The 20158-nt window shown below is 43.9% G+C and overlaps 1 protein-coding gene across 1 annotated transcript; it reads left to right on the top strand.

Annotated features, from left to right (window-relative positions):
- The first annotated feature begins 7550 nt into the window (after window positions 1-7550).
- Tm4sf5 (transmembrane 4 L six family member 5) lies at window positions 7551-19396 on the top strand. The gene is made up of 6 exons (XM_026381894.2): window positions 7551-7721; window positions 13046-13126; window positions 13655-13791; window positions 14025-14215; window positions 19078-19238; window positions 19352-19396. Exons 1-6 carry the CDS (start codon window positions 7551-7553, stop codon window positions 19394-19396), a joined length of 786 nt encoding a protein of 261 aa, XP_026237679.2.
- Window positions 19397-20158: the final 762 nt, after the last annotated feature.

Below are 20158 nucleotides of genomic sequence, written 5' to 3' on the forward strand. Positions count from 1 at the left end.
AGATAGCATCTATGATGGTGGTCCCATAAGATTTTATTGCCTAGTGATGTCACAGTCATTTTAGTTTGTGCAAAAAATACATCCTACGCTGTTCTTCCAATGACAAAATCGTTTAGCAATGCATTTATTAGAACATAGCCCATGTTTAAGTGACATGTGATTGTATTTCACATGTCTAATGTGCTAGGAATGTACACACACACACACACACACACACACACACACACATACATTTAGTTAGAGCCATGGTGGTATATGGCTATAGTCCCAGCTACTCAGGAGGAACACTTGAGTCCAGGAGTTCAAGGCCAGCTTATGCAATGTAGCAAGACTCCATTTCAAAACAAAACAAAAATATATACATACACTTAATTTTTTAACAGCAGAGCTAATGTAAATGGTATTGTGCCTCTTGAAGACATTTCAAACAGCATCTTAATTCAAGAAGTACAAAATCAATAGGATACATAATTCAGTTGCATTGATAACAATACAAACAACCATGATCAAATTCTCACAAATGTAGGCAAAATATACAATGTTTACAAGACACAATCCATTGTATGATATATCCTCATGTCAGAGGTGTTAAAATGTACAAAAATGCATGATATGGTTTAACATTTAAGGAATCAATACTGGCACTGACTCAATCTGATGTATCCTTGTAACCAACTGTAGGTCCAAAATAACTAACACATTTCCTTTTTTTTTTTTGTCAGTTTACATCCTATATGAAAGCAAATCTAATTGTGTCTTTCAACCTGCCACACAGTTTATGGATTGCTAGCCTCTGTACATTAGTTAGGATGTAACTTTGGCTGCATATAACAGATACCCAAATTAACAACATCTCAAATAAGATAGGAGCTTATTTTTTGCTCACAAAACAGTAAAGAGGCAAGTAGACCACAGTTGTAACAATGCTTGTGTTCCTCAAGGTCGTTCAGGTATCCAGGCTTCTCGGATAGTGTTCTTTCACCATCTCCAGAGGCTCCCTTCATCCACATGGTTCAAAGGGCTCAACTTCACACCTGTATTCTAACCAAGAAGAAGGAAAATGTGAAGACCTGCTTAATTTCTAGAGTGCAGAACCAAAGTCAAACACACCATTTCTACCCCTTCTTGTAGACCACAACTGTGGTCACATAGCCCCAGTTAGCTGCATGGAAATCTGGCAAATATAATCTTTAGCCAAACAGTCATGTGCCTAGCTAAAAAGTCTATATCACTACATAAAAACAAAAGAATGGAGCTGGGTGTGGTGGCATGCACTTATAGACCCAACTACCAGGAGGCTGGGGCAGGGGCATCCCTAGAGCTCAGGAGTTCAAGGTCAGACTGGGCAACACAGCCAGACCCCATCTCGAAACAAAGAAACATAAGAATGGTGCTGACTCACCACCTCTGTCATATACTGGGGCAGGTATGTGGTCTACTCAGCTATGGCCAGGGATATAGGATCATGAATTTTAGATAGATTCCCTGGGAAGACGTATTTATTGTGCCTCCCCACTATCCATTCCATACTTCTTCCTTCCTAATAGTTCCCCTAACTTCCTATCTTAGTGGTGAAGAATTCCTCCTGCTGTAGAGTGGTCCCTGAGTGACTTATGTCAATTAGCATGTTGACTTCAGCATGTTACCTGTTCACAGTGCTGGGTCAGAGACAGGCACTGAATCTGAACCAAGCAAAGGAGAAGTTTTCTGGGCAACAGAAAAAAACTCCCTTTGTCTTTAGAGAAAGCCAAGAAGAAATTCCCTGGCTGCTGGTGGTGTAATGTGATGACACCTTGAATTTCTGGATCAGACTGCAATCATGTTAGATCTACCTTTAGATGTTTTGATTACCCAAACCAGTAAGTTCCCCTTTTGTTTCAGTGTGGGGTTGTTTGTTTGTTTGTTTGTTTTTAGGACTGAATTGAATCCCTCTGGGGCTTCTCACATGCTAGGAAAGCACTTTACCACCCAACCCAACAGAGAGATGGGTTTCCTGTTATGTGGTATTTCTTAAAATAGACTCAGGTCATGGCAGGCAAGAAATGATTGACATCTGGACACTCTTAATATCATTTTTAGAATTGAGATTATACATTCTGTCTTTAAAAGAACTTTTTGAGGGAAACTTATATCCAAGTCTGCAACCAGATTTATATAAATGATTTAGACTTCCCCATTTGGGAGTTTTGATTTTACTTCATCTCCTGGTGAGTTAAAATAATTTCCCACAAAAGGAGAAGGAGATACAGTGATATTTCCAAATCCAGACATTCTCAGAAATGCAGTTCTGTTGTCCTTTACGCAAAGAGCCACATGATCATATGACACTAGGCATAAATTTGAACATGTACATACTAATTGAGTCATGACTTTTTTGTTTTTGACATAGCTATAGATAACACTCCTTGGTCTTGTGACATCTGGCATTACAGAGAAGTCTCTGGTCAGACCAGCTTTTGTCATTTTGTTTTTGTTTTTATTGTACTGAAGATTGAAACTAGGGGTACTCTACTACTGAGTTATATCCCTGGCCCTTTTATTTATTTTTAAATTTTTATTTATTAATTTATTTTGTGGTACTGAAGATCAAACCCAGGGCCTCATCTATTCTTGGCAAGTGCTCTAACACTGAGCTATGTCCTCTGGTCCATTTTATTTTTTATATTGAGACAGGGTCTTGCTAAATTGTTGAGGCTGGCCTCAAATTTGTAAACCTTCTGCCTCAGCTTCCCAAGTAGCTGGACTACAAGTGTGCACCACCACATCTAGTTTAGTAGCACCTTTTCATCTTAGTCATTCTTTCTGGCTCTTACTGGAAGAATCCTAATGATGTCACTGAAAACCTTCCTGAAAATTTTCCAAATGCCACAGTAAATATTTTTTCAGAGATCTGTCTCTTCCTTTTAGTCTTTGGGATGATGTGCTCTCTCCTTGTTTTGAAGAAAAAAATTTCAGACCTCCTATAATGTCTTGAAACATTATTCACGTTATTTCATCCATCCAGAGTTGCATAAAAATAATACAATGAGTACGTGTGGACCATCCTGCTAAACAAAATTAATTTTTTTCTCTCATTACTTGTCCTCAAAAGAAGTACCAACTTGGGCTGGGGATATGGTTCAATGGTAGAGGGCTTGCCTAATATGTATGAGACCCTGACTTTAAGGACCCTTGTCCTACCATCTTGCCAGGTATGGTGATGCACATCTGAAATCCCAGCAACTTGGGAAGGAAGCTGAGACAGGAGGATTGCAAGTTTGAGACCTCAGCAACTTAGTGAGGCTTTAAGCAACTTTAGAAGACCTTGATCTCAAAAAAAAATTTTTTTTTTAAGTTCTGGGGGGAAAAACAAAAAGCTCAGTGGTTAAGTGGTCCTACTTCAATCATCAACCAAAAAAAAATACATAAAAAAAGTACCTCTCTCAGACTCATTAGTGATCAACTTGTGTGTTGATTGCAAATAAGTTGCCTGTTCATGGCCCACTCTTAGTCCATCAGGTCCAAAGGCCGAATCCCCTTTTCAGGTCTATATTGGGAAAGCCCACTATTCAGGACAGGACAGTTGCTCTAGTAGTTCGACATTAGTTCTGGTGACCCTGCTCTACCTTCAGCATCATCACTACCACCCGCTGCCCCAGACCCAGATTCTCCATCTCTGCCTCCGGGTCCTCAGGCTCCTTCCTCCCGCACTCTTCCTAAATGGCACCTCTCTACTCAATTCTCTTGCTGCACCCTCTGATCATTTGTGGTTTCTGTTGCCTCGTGGCTTCTTCTCACTGCCTTCCTTCATACATTGTTCAGTTTGGGGAACTCCTTCTTCTCTGTCTCTCTCAGGTTGTCTCACAGACATATTTCCCATGAGTGAAGATCCATTTAGTTAGTTAGACCATAATAGAGTCTGCTTGAGGACAAGTAATGAGAGAAAAAATTAATTAAGTTTGGCAGGATGGCCCACACGTACTCATGATCATGCAGACAGGGTACCTCTGTTCAGCAGGGCTCTCACCTTCAGCAATCTCCTAAGTCTCTGGCTACATGCTTGCCTGTCTGTGGATCAGCTACTAGTTTGTGACACAGTCAGCTGTGGCCTGTATAATCAGGTTTGTGCTAGGCAGCTATTGCTGTATAAAGAAAACTCCCAGGTCTTAGTAGCATACAAATATAAGCATTTATTTCACTTACTTGTGCATGGATTGGTTGGAGATGGGCTGATCTTGGCTGGGATCCAACCTGGACCTTTCCTTGAATCTTGCACTTTGTTTTTATCAGTGGGTTAACTCAGGCCTGTTCTTCTCATGGCCATGATAGTGGCAAGTGGCAACACATAATACCTCTTCAGGCCTAGGCTCAAAACCAGTATCTTGTCGATTATGCCTACTCTACTTTCTGCCCATATGGTGGGAGGTATATTCTTCCTCTTTCTGAGTTGACAGTGGGCAGGGGAACAACTAAATTTTTTAGCAAAGGACATGGATACAGGGAAGTTTGAGGACTTGCAATGAACAGTTCCATTTTTACTACAGATCACATGGTCATATGGCTCCAGGCAAGGTGAAACATCTGAATAGAACCCCTCAAAGGAGGCTGTGGAATGAGAGTCTGAAGTTTCTCAGGGAGAGGCAAGTTAAAGGACACTGTTTGCAATATTTAAAAGTAACCACTAGGGGGCTGGGGATATAGCTCCGTAGTAGAGCACTTACCGGGTTCAATCCTCAGCAACACACACACACACACACACACACACTCACAAGTGATAATAATAATAAATAAAATAACTGCTATTCAGATTTTAAATAGGTCTTCTAAAACACAGGAGAAAGTAAAAACTTTAAAGAAATAGAACAGAAGATATCAGAAGCAGCATGGAAATATTTTAAAATCATTAAACAAGCCAACATAAGCAAATCCAAATATCAGTTACCACAATAATTGCCTATGAGTCAGAGGCAAGCTGTTGGGGAAAGTTCAAAGTATTTTCTTTTTTTCAGGCGTCCTCTCATTCAAGAGGACAATTCTTCATAGCTTTTCCCCTCACCCAGCTTCTCTGTCTTACAAACAGCAAGGATTCCCCTTAGATTCTGGTGTACAGGTTAGCAGTAAGTTTCTCCACCATTCATGTCTCTCTAGTGTTTTGAGTGGGCCTTTGGGAGAAGCTATATCAAAAGTCCCCAACTGGCTCCCACTTTCCTTGTGGTACCGCTTTTTAATGCATGCCCTGTGAAATTCTGTGGTGCTTAGTGCTATGCTCATTTTTTCCATGGGCACTACCATTTCCTACTTAGGTGTAGGCTACTTCTGTGGGGGGCTGCACATTCCTATTTGTGTCTGAGACTAAGCTGGGTCTCGATCATTAACTGAGAATCCCCATCCCTCTACCATAGGCCTGAATGAAATCAAGGTTTGATGAATTAAATCTCTGTATCAAAAACTATTCTTTACATTGTAGCTGACATAAACACAACCCAAACCAGTTCACATCATCAAAAGGTTCCAAGGACTGCCAGGCACAGTGGCTCACGCTTATAATTCCAGTGGCTCAGGCATGAGGGTGGTGAGTTCAAAGTCAGCCTTTGCAACTTAGCTAGGCCATAAGCAACTCGGGAAGACCCTATCTCTAAATAAAATACAAAAAAAAAAATGAGGGTTAGGGTTGTGGCTCAGCAGTAGAGCACTCATTTTGCAAGTGTGAGACCCTGGGTTCTATCCTCAACACCACATAAAAATAAATAAACAAAATAAAGATATTGTGTCCATGTATAACTAAAAAAAAAAAAAAAGGACTAGAGATGTGGTTCAGTAGTTAAGCACCCCTTAGTTCAATCCCCAGTACAAAAAAAAAAAAAAAAAAAAGAAAAAAAATGGTTTCAAGAGTAATCAGGCTTCAGACATGGCTGGTCTGCAGATTCAAATGAAGTGATTACACCTCTCTCTACCTCTCAATTGTTCTTTCCTCTGGATTGACTTCCTGTACAAACAGGCAGGCCCTTCCTTCCTCATGGTGAAAACAGGCCACCAGCAACCTCAGTGTCTCAAAAAAAAAAAATTTCTTTGAACAATACCACAAATCAATTTAAAGATGGATTCTTCACAGAACTGGCTTGGATTGTACAGCAATCATTGAGTCAAACGTTGAGGCCAGAGGATGGAATGTTCTAATGTGATGGCAAAACCAGACCTGGTTGTGAAATGAGATTATGCAAACATTACGGTCAGAAACCAATGCCTGGGGAAAGGGTCAGTTCCTCTCCCCACTCTCAGCATTTCTCCAGGAAGCCTAATTAACCAGGGGTCAATACCTTTTGGATTGTAAATAACTGCCCTGGAAGTCCTACTACTTCCTCTTGAAATATAACAAATGCCTGTGAAAAGAGCCATTTCTTCTAATCTGTTTCTGTAACCATGCTTGATGTTGGAGACCCTGCACATGGCCTTCAGCCACATAGATTAGGAATTTTTTTTTTTTGTTTTGAGAGAGAGAGAGAGAGAGAGAGAGAGAGAGAGAGAGAGAGAGAGAGAGAGAGTTTCTTTAATACTTATTTTTTAGTTTTCGGTGGACACAACATCTTTATTTTATTTTTATGTGGTGCTGAGGATCAAACCCAGTACCCCATGCATGCCAGGCGAGTGCACTACCGCTTGAGCCACATCCCCAGCCCCAAGGAATGTTTTTTAAAAGAGGAAAAAAGTCCCAAAGATAGGAGAGGTCTAAGATGATGCCAAATAACCACAATAATAATGTTGTTAAAAAAACAAACAAACTGTGGATCAAAAAAAAAAAAAAAAAAACCAAACAAACAAACAAACAAAAAACCTGTGGACCAGGGCTCAGAATTTGTTTTCCTCTGGGTGCACTGGCGTAAAAAAAAAGTTTGGAGTTTTCCTTGACTCCCAGTGCTGCTTGCTGCTTTTCTATCAGTCTGTTTCCTGCAACACTATCAAATCAAGCCTCAATCTCGAATTCACCAGAGAAATAGGTAATAGTCGCAAAAGGAGACGGGATCAAAAAACAAATGTAAAAAATATGAAATAAAAAGACAACTGAAGCCTGTCATCTTTTTCATTTCTTTCTAGGAGGAACACTGACTGTGTGATGGAAATGATGAGGCCACTGTACACCTGCCTAGTTTACAAAATACCTCCCTTGTCCTAAGGAATCCTTACAGCCTGCTCAGGAGAAAAGTGGTATATCACTCTACCCTTTATAGAGATGAGGCAATTGTGACTTAAAGACATGAGATGGCTTGGTCAAGTCTTCAAACAGGTTAAGGAATCAAAGAAAGGACTATGGAGAGGCATGCTCAGAAATAGAAGAAACTGATGCCAGGCAACGTCCAAAGGTGTGACTACTTCCCCCAACTGCTCCATCACTACCTTCTCCCCGTCATCTCACCAGCTGCAGCCCCAAAGCTTCCACCTCCTCAGGGCCTCTCTCCCTTATCATCCTAATCCTGCCAGTTTCTACCACACCTCTTCTCTGACCTTTGCTCACGCTCCAGCCTGTTTTCCTTTGGACCCAGGAACCTCCGGCTCACTTTCACTCACTGCCCGCCATGTGCACGGGGAAGTGTTCCCGCTGTGTGGGGCTCTCTCTAATATCTCTTTCCCTAGTCTGTATTGTGGCCAATGCTCTCCTATTGGTGCCTGATGGGAAGACCTGGAGCACTAACCAACTCAGCTTGCAAGTCTTGCTCATGGCTGGCTTCATCGGCGGGGGATTGATGGTGAGAATAAAGCATAAGCCAGTGGCCAGGGGCCTGGGCATCCCTGTGAGGGGTTCTGAGTGGGAATCAAGGGGAGAGGAAAAAGGATGGTGCTTCAGAGGGAATGGCAAGTGCTTGGTGGGGACAAGGAATGTGCCCAGTCCTTCCCCTACACACTCAGCACTCTGTAGACAGCCCTAGAGGAGCCCCCAAAGACCTGAGCTGAATGCCTGAAGGGAGGGGGAAGGCAGGGAGGGGAGGCTCAAGTCTCTAAAGAGCTTCCCTTCTGGGTCAAAGCATGTCCTACCTGACCCTCCCTGCCTCTGTGGCTGAGCAGATGTTGGGGACCTCTCACTACAAGGGTAGAACAAGAAGGAGCAGCTAGTTGTGTGGGAGGTCATCAGGGCAGGGTGATAATAGGTATGAGGGGTACAGCAAGAAGGTCTGGAGTCAGGCAGTGATGTCACCCATCAGTCACAATACCTATCAGCTCAGTGCTGTCCTTCCCTCCTCCACATCCACTCACTCTCAGCCCACATTCTGGATGCTCACTCTGTGCTGGGTGCTAAGAACAAACTCAGAAGCAGGTCAGTAGGGCAGAGAAGTTGCCTCCAAGGCTTCTTGGAGATGAGGACCTGCTGGGAGAAGTGGAAGAAGAGGGGGCGCAGACTTCCTGGATCTACTCCTCTAACTCTTTCCTCATTTAGAGAAAGTTTTAGATGGTCAACTAGTGTCATATTTTTGTGGGGTAAAGATGAGACATCTATCCAGCATAGGTTCCCTCTTTCCAGGACTGCTGACTGACAACTTTCTCTAGAAGGGGTCTCACCTCATCCCTTTTCCAGGTCACACCTCTATTAGCTAAGTGGGTACCTCTCCTTTACCTAGCAACTCTTTCTTACCTTTTGAGGTCTCTTCTACTCCCCATCTGTTGCATGGATTTATGGCTGATGGACTCTACTCCAGCTCTCTGACCTGAACTCTCTCTGAGATGTCACACTCCCCCAAGGCTACACACTTGCTCAGTGTCACATCATGTCCCTTCTCCACCTAAACTATCCCCCACTTCTCCACCCAGCCTAACTACTCTTCTTCAGGGGTGATCTCCAAGGATGTGCTTCCAATAGTCTCATTCATAGCTGCCCTGGGTTATAGGAAGGAAGGAAGGAAGGAAGGAAGGAAGGAAGGAAGGAAGGAAGGAAGGAAGGAAGGAAGGAAAAGAAAGCTATCATAAAGAGCTCCTATGGAAGAAGTTGGGGATTTCTGTGTTTTGCTTTTATTTTTGGGGGGTGGGGGAGCATGCACTGGGAATAAGTCACTCCCAGGAAGTATCACATGATGCCACAGGGACACAGACAAGATCCCTACTCCCTTTGAAGCTTCTGTTCCTTTGTGGGTCAAATGGTGTCAAGGAAGCAAGACCAGAAGCCCCATGAGAGCAAGGACTGCCTGTTCTGTTGGTTGCTGTGTGCCTGGTGCCTAGACCAGTGACTTCACCCAACAGGAACTGTGTTAATAGTCACTGAATGAAGGAAGTAGTCTGCAAGATGATTTCAGACAGGAGTGGGTGCCATCAAAAATAAAAATATATAGGGCTGGAGGTATAGCTCAGAGGTAGAGCACTTACTTAGCATGTGTGAGACACTGGGTTTGATCCCCAGCACTACTGCAAAGAAGAGAGAGCAAGACAGAGGGAGGGAGTCAGGGAGGGAGAGAGAATACACACACACACACACACACACACACACACAGAAACAGAGAGGAGGAGACCACAAGCTAACCAGGCATGGTAGACAAGCCTACAATACCACTTACTCAGAAGGAAGGTAATGCCAGGTGCAGTGACACATGCCTGTAATCCCAGATACTTAGGAGGCTGAGGCAGGAGAATCCAAGTTTGAGACCAGCCTGGGAAATAAAAAAATTTAAAAAGGACTGGGATAAGTCTCAGTGGAGAGTATCATTGGGTACAATTGCCAGTACCACAAAAAAAGAGAGAGGGAGGGAGGGAGGGAGGGAGGGAGGGAGAGAGAGAGAGAGAGAGAGAGAGAAGAAAATAATAAGTTTGAGTCCATCCTGGAAAAGGTATGAGATATGTACCCCTCATACCTATTATTACCCTGCCCTAATATATATGGTTGAATATATATATATATATATTCGAATTTTTCTCTCTCCATATACATATACACACATGGAGAAAGAGAGAGCTTACAGTGCATGCTGTGCTGTGGATGTAGCTCAGTGGCACAGTGCCCTGGGTTGTTGGGAGGAAGGAAGGAAGGAAGGAAGGAAGGAAGGAAGGAAGGAAGGAAGGAAGGAAGGAAAAGCAAGTTATCATTAAGAGCTCCTAGGGAAGAAGTTGGGGATTTTTGTTTTGGGTGATTTTTTTTGGGGGGGAGGCGGTTATTTGTGGGGGACCCACAATCACTGGGGATTGAACTCAGGGGTTGTGAATGCTAAGTACATGCCCTACATCCCCAACCCCAGCTCAGTGAATTTTTACTAAGCGGACATATCCACATACCCAGCACCCAGATCAAAAAAACTGTTAATTCACGCACTATAGTCCCAGCTACCCAGGAGGCTAAAGCAGGAGGATCTTGAGGCTGAGACTAGGAGTTCCAGGTCAACTTGGATAAAATGGCAAAAACCCATCTCATAAAACAAGTGAGTAAAAAAATACAGGTCATGTATTACCAGAATCCTTCACATGCCTCTCACCAGGTACTACCCCCACCAACAAGGGTAACCATTATTCTGTCTTCTAACCCCAGAAACTACTTTGACCTCTTCAGTAATCTATTTGAAATGAAATCATACACTATGTGTTCTTTTGTGTCTGGCTTCTTTAGCGTAATATTTGTGAGAGCCATCTATGTTACTTTGTGTAGCTCAAGATTTTAATTTCTTATGCATTCTGTCATGTGAACATACTTCAATTTAAATTACACTCTATTGTTGGTTCAATTTAAATTACACTCTACATTGGGCAGTTCCCAGTTTGGGTTTTTTGCAAATAATGTTGACATCATCCTTCCGGTAGGTGCCTTAGGTGAACATATGTGTTTATTTCCATTGTTACTCTTAGAAGTAACACTGCTGACTCTTAAGGTTTGCAATAGTCAGTGCTAACACTGGCAAATAGTTTGCTGGAGTTTTTGTATCAATTCATTCCTATCAGCACAGTGTGAGAGTTGTAGTTGCTCCACACATCACTGGATTGAAGTAGATCCCTCTGGCATTAGTGTGGAGAATTGATAGCAGGAGCTTAGCCATAGATGCAGAAAGATGAGACTAATGTCATGGAGGGATGACAGTATCTTGAAATAGCCCAGTGGCCATGGTAATAGAGAAAAGTGAGCAGATTTGAGCTATAAACAGTGTTGTCTCCTGAATTTATGATGACAGTTCTCTTTTCATGAAGACAATTAGATGGCAGAGAACAAGAGAGGGAAGTTTAGACCACCAAAGGAAGCAAATACTTTGACCAAAAGTAATATTCTCAAACAGGTGGGTCATTTGAAATGGGTAAATCTGGGTTGGGGCTGTAACTCAGTGGTAGAGCACTTGCCTAGCATGGCAATGCCCTGGATTCGATTTCCAGAAACACACACACACACACACACACACATTAGTAAAACCAGAGACAATTCTAGGTATCTTTGGATCCTGGAAACTCCCAGTAATTGATCTCACCAGAGAGGGTAAGAAATGGGGGTCAGCACTGGCCCTGGATCTGCCAGGACATAGGAGGAGGGGAGTGAGAGTGCTGGTGGAAATTTGGTTCTACTCATTATTGCAAATAATCAATGCATTAGTGCTTCTCTGTGGTTGCTGGGGATGATAAAACAGAACTAAAACTCTCAGTCCCTTCCCTTCAAAAGAACAAAACGCTGCCTTGTATGGTGTATGCCAGACAAAACCAACAGGAAGGAAGGATCAAAACAGCCGATGAATTCCAGGGATGGGAGATGAACAAAGAACCTGGCCTGGGCTATGAAGACAATGACAAGGCTAAAGGCAGAGTGAGGAGCCTCAAAGGACTTGCTAGGATTCAGTATTGAGAGGATCCTCTCTGAAGGACTTCAGCAGAAAGAAAACCAACTGAAGAAGTCCCTGCTCCCGGTGATCAAAACCAGGAGCCCTTTCCCTCTGAGCTACAACCCCAGCCCTTTATTTTCTATTTTGAGATAAGGTCTCCATAAGTTGCCAAGGCTGGCCTTGAATTTGCATCCACCTGCCACAAGTGTGCACCACCCCACCCGGCAAGACCAAGTTTAATCTGGTGGTGGCATGAAGGATGAAGTGTGCAACAGCATGGGGCAAGAGCTATGGGAATTTAGTAGGGAGGCCAAGAACATCTTCCTCATGGAACCTGATTAGGAACTGAATGGGGGAGAAGGACAAAGGACTGATAGATTCAGGAGCCACTGAAGGAAAACTCAAGAAGACTTGAGGTCTGGCTGGATGCAGAAGGATTAAAGTTTTCCATTGTAGGTGACCTGATGGATGATATTTTTCAATCATGAGGATGAGGAAATCAAAGGAAGATTTATTTGGAAAATATTTTGAGGTCACTTGTGAGACTGAATCTGAGCTAAAACCAAGATATTTGAACACCTTCCTCAGGCAGTTGGGTTTGGATCTCCAGGCATGTGGAGGTGACTATTGGCAGAGGGAGTAGCTGATTCCCTGGGAGGGGATGGACTTTGTGAGAAAAGTCACAGGAAGAAAAAAGATTAGGGGCTGGATCTTAGGAAATCCCACAACCCACATCACAGCATTTGTGAACACATATCCTAGCTCACCATATCCTAGCTCACCAGACCTTCCAACACCACTTCCTCTTCCCACTGCTGAAGACATTTATAGCTAAAGAGCATTTACTCTAAAGCAGTCTTGACACCAGGCCCACCAGTTATCTCATTCAATCCTAAGCACAACACTGTGAGTGAGGTAGGCTTTACAAACCCATTTTACATTGGACAAAATTGAGACCCAAAGAAACTAATCAGTTCACGAGTGTGAGATAATGTGCGCCTGGCCCTCAACCCAGGGCCTCCTGATTCTCATTAAGAAAGGCAACTACTATGTGCCAAGATTTATAGGAACTGTTTAATATTGAACCCAACCCTCAAGGAAGCTACAATATGGACAGAGTAAGATAGGCATATAAATAAAGTTTTGTTAAGATAGGCACGCTCCAGGACAGGTAGAGATAAGATCTTCCTATAGTCCAAAGGGTTGAGGACACCATAGGCAGCTTCCATAGGAGGTGAAGACCTTGAGGATCTGGGCTGGGGTGGAGGGTTCACACTATCACACTGATTCTTGTCCCACAGGTGCTGTGTCCAGGAATCGCTGCAGTTCGGGCAGGGGGCAAGGGCTGTTGTGGAACAGGCTGCTGCGGGAATCGCTGCAGGGTGAGATCTAAATTAAAAAGAGAATTGGGCCATGTGTGGTGGTGCACATCTGTAATCCCAGTGACTCTGGAGAATGAGGCAGGAGGATCTCAAGTTTGAGGACAGCCTCAGCAATTTAACTGGATTCTCTCTCTTCAAGAAGAAATAAGAAGGGCTGGGGATGTAGCTCAGTGGTAGAGTACTCCTGGGGGGTTCAATCCCCAGTACCCCTTCTCCTTGCAAGAAAAAAGAAGGATTTAGGATTAGTTCTCTCTCACAGGGCCACAGCATCCTCTGTAGAATTCCTTACCCTCATGAATTTCTGCTGGCCCTTAGTTTTGCCTAACTCCATGTCCTGGGTTTATAGGAAAACGTATTTTCAAGCATTCTTTTACAGGACTGCATCCCCAGCTCTGGGAATCTGTTTTTAACCTGGCTCCAGAGGAGTTTGGCCATGGGAGGGGGGGGGCGGTGACAGAGCTAGGCACCGTGGGGCCACGAGTGGGGATGGGGCGGCCCTATTCAGCCCACCTTCCACACCCGGTCCAGATGCTGCGTTCTATCTTCTCCTCGGCCATTGGAGTGCTTGGCGCCATCTACTGCCTTGGCGTGTCAGGAGCTGGCCTCCAAACTGGACCCAAATGCTTAGCGGATGACAAGTGGGACTACCATTTCCGAGAAACCGAGTAAGGCTTAGCCTGTGTTCGTGACCCCTCAGTCTCTGCATTTCACCGTTCCCATGGCCTCCCCAGGTGGGCGGGGAAACCTGGGTGCCACCGAGCTTCTGATTTCCCTCCACGTGGGTCTAACTAACCCTTTGCAAATCCCAATGGGCGCGGGTACGGGGATGGGGGTGGGGGAGGGGAAGGGGGGGGCGCCACGTTCTCTTCTTTACTCGCTTGACCCCACCTGTCCACAGAGGCGCTTACTTGTTCAACCGTACTCAATGGTATTTGTGCGAGGAGCCACCCAACGTGGTTCTCTGGAACTTGTCGCTTTTCTCGTTGCTGGTGGTTGTCTCCTGTCTGGAGATCGTGCTGTGTGGCATACAGCTGGTGAACGCTACTGTTGGTGTCATTTGTGGCGATTGCAGGAAAAAGGTGGGACAGGGTGAGGTGGGGTTGTGGAGGGACCGGCTTGCTCCTGGCTACGTCCTCACTCACTTTCTCTTTTCCGCAGAGCTCAGCTCACTGAGACTCCACTGGCCGCCCGGTTATACTTACATGCTCCTGGACCCCTGCCTGGCCCCCACAGTCCCTGGCTTGCCTAGAATAAATGGTTTTGAGTCCACCCCCAACCCTCCCTGCTCAGATAATGCCCTAAGCCAGCAGGAGTGTGTGAGAGTCTTCTGAGGTTGGTGTTCTCCTGACCCTGTTTGCAGCCCCACCCCCCACCCCCACACAAACCTGTTATTTTTTTTTTTCACAGTTTCTGAGCTATTAAGTTGTGCAGGAAATACAGTGGTAAAGAAGACCTATGATTTCTATGCTCTCAAAAAACTTGACATTCCAAGGGTGGAAAATGAAATTTTTAAAAGAAAAGGATTATTTCCATTGCATGGTTACTACGTTTTATTTGTTAGTTTTATTATTGATTTATTTTCACTACTGGAGATTATTGCACCCAGGGCCTCACACATGCCCTCACACATGAACTTTCTGATCATTTGTGATTCAAGTGCTTTACCACACCATTGAGCTACATACACCCCCATCCCTTTTTGTTTAATTTTGAGACAAGTTCTCACTAAATTGCCAGGCTGGCTCAAACTGGCAATTCTCCTACCCCAGCCTCCAAGTTGCTGGGACACAAGTGTGCATCACCACACCTACTTTACTAGCACCTTTTCATTTCAGCCATTCTTTCTGGCTCTTACTTGCAGAATCCCAGTGATGAAATTTCCTGAAAATTTCTTCCAAATCCCACAGTAAATATTTCTTCAGAGATCTGTCTCTTTCTTTTAGTCTTTGGGATGATATGTTCTCCCCTTCTTTTGAAGAAATATTTCAGAACTCCTATAATGTTTTGAAACATTATTAACATTTCATTCACACAGAGTTGCATAAAAATAATATTATGAGTACCTGTGGACCACCATCCCCACACACAATTAACTTCTTCTCTCTTTACTTGTCCTCAAAAGGGGTACCATCTTGGGCTGGGATGTGACTCAGTGGTAGAGTGTTTGCCTAGTATGAGTGAGACCTGGCTTGGAGAACCCTTGTCCCCAGACAAAATACCATCTTGCCAGGTGCAGTGACATATGCCTGTAATGCCAGAAACTTCAGAGAGAGGCTGAAACAGAAGATTGCAAGATTGAGACCAAACTCAGCAACTTAATGAAGTCCTAAGCAACTTAACAAGATCCCGTATCAGTTTAAAAGGTCTGGGAATATGGCTCAGGGGTTAAGTGGCCCTAGGTTCAAGCCTCAAATCCAAAAAAAGAGAAGTCTCATCTTTTACACTCACTAGTGATCAACTTGAATACAAATGTGTGACCTGCTCAGGGCCCACTCTTAGTCCATCAGGACCCCTCTTCTACATTGGGAAGGCCCACTATTCAGGATAGGACAGTTGCTCTTGTAGTTCAACATTAGTTCTGGTGACCCTGCTCTATCATCATTTCCACCTCCCACCCACACACCCCAGGACCCAGATTCTCCATCTCTGCCTCCCAGTCCACATGCTCCTTCCTCCTGCGCTCTTCCTGAATGGCACCTCTCTATTCAATTCTCCTGTTGCACTTTCTGATCATTTGTGATTCTACTGCCTTGTGGCATTTACTCACTGCCTTCCTTCATACATTTGTTAGTTTGGGGACTCCTTCTCTAATGTCTCTCTCAGGTTGTCTCACAGACATATTTCCCATGAATGAAGATCCAGTTAATTGCTGAGTGATCATGCAGACAGGGTACCTCTGTTCAGCATAGCTCTCAACTTCAGCAATCTCCTAAGGCTCTGGCTACATGCTTGCCTGCCTGCAGATCAGCTACTAGTTTGTCACTCAGTCAGCTGTGGCCTGCATAATAGGGTTTGTGCTGGGCAGCTATCGCTGTGTAAGGAAAACTCCCACATGGTCTTAGTAACAATCAAACATAAGCATTTATTTCACTTATCCGTGCTTGGATTGGTTGGAGGTGGGTTGATCTTGGCGGGTTACAACCTAGACCTCTTCATTGTATATTGCACTTTTTTTTTTTTTTTAATCAGTGAGTTAACTCAGGCATGTTCTTCTCGTGGCCGTGATAGTGGCAAGTGGCAGTACACAATATCTCTTTGGGCCTGGGCTCAGAACCAGTATCTTGTTGAGTATGCCCACTTTACATTCTTCCCACATAGTGGGAGTTGTATTCTACCTCTTTCTGAGTTGACAGTGGGCAGGGGGACAATTAAATAGCAAAGCAAAGGACATGGATACAGGGAGGTTTGAAGACTTACAATGAACAGTTTCATTTTTACTACAGATCACATGGTCATATGGCTCTAGGCATGGTGAATCATCTGTATAGAACCCCTCAAAGGAGGTTGTGGAATGAGAGTCTGAAGTTTCTCAGGGAGAGGCAAGTTAAAGGATACTGTTTGTAATATTTAAAAGTAACCAGTAGGGCTGGGGATATAGCTAAATAGTAGAGCACTTACCTGACCCTGTGTTCAATACCTAGCAACACACACACTCACACACACATAATAATAATAATAATAATAATAATAATAACTGCTATTCAGATTTATTATACATAGAAGAATGTAAAAAATTTAAAGAAAAAGTACAGAAGATATCATAAGCAGCATGGAAATACTATAAAAGCATTAAACAAGCCAACAGAATGAAAACCCAAGTATCAGTTTTCACAGTGTTTGCCTGTGAGTCAGAAGCAACTCATTGGGCAAAGTTCTAAGTATTTTCTTTTTTCCAGTCCCTTCTCACTCAAGAGGTCAATTCTTCATAGCTTTTCCTCCATCCAGCTTCTCTGTCTTATAAACAGCAAGGATTCCCCTCAGATTCTGGCATTCGGTTTTAGTAGTAAGTTTTCTCCCTTATCTACATCTCTAGTGATTTGAGTGGGCTTTTGAGAGAAGCTATATTAGAGTTCCCTGACTGGCTACCACCTTCCATGTGGTACCAATTTTAGTTGCATGCCTGTGAAGTCCAGCAATCTTTACTGTTACCCTCATCTCTTCCATGGGCACTACCACATCCTACTTGGTGTAGGCTAATTCTGCAGGGGGCTGAAAACTCTTGTTTGTGCCTGACACTAAGCTGGGTCTTTGTCCTAAACTTGAATTCCTGTAACTCTACCATAGACACTAATGAAGCCAGGGTTTAATGAATTAATCTCTGTATCAAAAACTATTCTTTACCCTGTAGCTGACAGAAACAAAATTCAAACCAATTCACATCATCAAAAGATTCCAAAATTCTTATAAATAAATACATGACCAGTGTAACTCTACATCATGTAGAACCACAAAATTGGGAGGTTATACTCCATGTATATACAATATGTCAAATTACCCTCTACTGTCATGTATAACTAAAAAGAACAAATATAAATTTTTTAAAAAAAGGTTCCAAGGAGTGTATGGCACATGTCTAGATTCCCAGCAACTCAAGAAGATGAGGCAGGAAGATTGTGAGTTTAAGGTCATTCTAAGCAATTTATGGAGCCCCTAATCAATGCAGCAAGATCTTATGTGTAAATAAAACACAAAAAAGGAGAAGAGATGTGACTTAGTGGTTAAGATCTTTTGGGTTCAATCCCTAATACCAAAACAAACAAACAAAAAAGGTTCCAAAGAGTGATCTGCAGATTCAAATGATATCATCACACCTCACTCTGTTTCTCAACTGTTCTTTCCTCTGGATTGACTTCCTGCTCAAGCAGGCAGGTCCTACTACCTCATGGTGAAAACAGGCCACCAGCACCTCAGCACCTTGCGGGGAAAAAATCCCAGAATTTCCTTGACCTCAGAATGCTGAACAACAGCAGCAACACAAATAAATAAATTTTAAAAATGTATTCTTCATGGAACTGGCTTGGAGTACAATGATCACTGAGTCAAACATTAAGCCAAAGGATACAATGTTCTAACAAAACAGGCCTCAGTCTCAAGTCTACCCTGAGAAACAGAAAAGAAGGGATCAATAAACAAATGTTAAGAATATGATATGAAACCAGGCACTATGGTGCATACCTGTAATCCCAGCACTTGGGGAGGTGAGGCAGGTGGATCATGAGTTAAAAACCAGCCTCAGCAACTTAGCAAGGCCCTTAGCAACTCAGTGAGACCTTATCTATAAAAAAAAAAAATACAAAAAAAGGGCTGGGGATGTGCCCCAGTGGCTAAGTGCCCCTGAGTTCAATCCCTGGTACAAAAAAAAAGAATATAAAATAAAAAGAGAACTGAAGCCTGCTGTCATCTTTTTCATTTCTTTCTGGGAGGAACTCTCTCTGTGTGACAGACGGAAATGATGAGGCCACTGTACATCTCCTCTGTGCTGCCTGGTTTACAGAATACTCTCCTTGTCCTATGGAAGCCTTACAACCAGCTCAGGAGGAACTCTACCCTTTATAGAGATGAGGCAATTGAGACTTAGAGACATGAAATGGCTTGGTCAAGTCTTTAAACAGATAAAGAATAAAAGGGGGACTATGGAGAGTGTGTTCAGAAAAGAGGATAAAGACACCGATACCAGGCAACTTGCAGTGTGTGACTAGCTCCCCTACCTGTTCCATCACCACACCCCCATCACCTCACCAACTGCAGCCCCAAAGCCTCCACCACCTGCACAGGGCCTCTCTCCCTTATCACCTTGATCCTGCCAGTCTCTACCACACCTCTTCTCTGACCTTTACTCATGCTCCAACTTGTTTTTTTCTGAACCCAGACACCTCAAACTCACTTTCACTCACTGACTTGTCCAATGTGTGCCCACTGTGTGGGGCTCTCCCTAATACCTCTTTCCTTAGTCTGCATTGTGGAAAATGCCCTCCTATTGGTGACTGATGGGAAGACCTGGAGCACTGACCAATTCAGCGTGCAAGTCCTGCTGATGCCTGGCTTCATCGGCGGGGGATTGATGGTGAAGATTCTAGAGCACAGGCTGGTGATCCGGGGCCTGGGCACCACTGTAAGGGGTTCTGAATGGGAAGGGAAGGGAGAGAGAAAAGTAGCCCTCCAGAGGAAATGGCAAGTGCTTGGTGGGGACTAGGAAAGTAACCAATCTTCCCCCTACACACTCAGAATTCTGGAGGCAGCCCTGGAGGAGCCCCCAACGGCCTGAGCTGAATGCCTGAAGGGAAGGGGAAGGCAGAGAGCGGAGGCTCAAGTCTCTAAAGAGCTTCCCTTCTGGGTCAAAGCATGTCCCACCTGACCCTCCCAGCCTCTGCGGCTGAGCAGATTTGGGGACCTCTCACTACAAGGGTAGAACAAGAAGGAGCAGCTAGTTGTGTAGGAGGTCATCAGGGCAGGGTAATAATAGGCATGAGGGGTACAGCAAAAAGGTCTGGAGTCAGGCAGCGATGTCACCCATCAGTCACAATACCTATCAGCTCAGTGCTGTCCTTCCCTCCTCCACATCCACTCACTCTCAGCCCACATTCTGGATGCCCACTCTGTGCTGGGTGCTAAGAACAAACTCAGAAGCAGGTCAGTAGGACAGAGAAATTGCTCCCAAGGCTTCTTGGAGATGAGGACCTGCTGGGAGAAGTGGAAGAAGAGGGGACACAGACTTCCTGGATCTACTTCTCTAAGTCTTTCCTCATTTAGGGGAAGTTTTAGATGGTCAACTAGTGTCATATTTTTGTGGGGTAAAGATGGGAGATCTACCCAGCATAGGTTCCCTCTTTTCAGGACAGATGACAGATAACATTCTCTAGAAGAGGTCTCACCTCATCCCTTTTCCAGGTCACACCTCTGTCAGCTAAGTGGGATACCTTTCCTTTACCTAGCAACTCCCTCTTACCTTCTGAGGTCTCTTCTACTTCCCATCTGTTGCATGGGTTTATGGCTGTTGGACTCTACTCCAGCTCTCTGACCTGAACTCTCTCT

The sequence above is a fragment of the Urocitellus parryii genome, chromosome 7 (assembly GCF_045843805.1).
Source record: "Urocitellus parryii isolate mUroPar1 chromosome 7, mUroPar1.hap1, whole genome shotgun sequence".
In the NCBI taxonomy this organism is placed as follows: domain Eukaryota; kingdom Metazoa; phylum Chordata; class Mammalia; order Rodentia; family Sciuridae; genus Urocitellus; species Urocitellus parryii.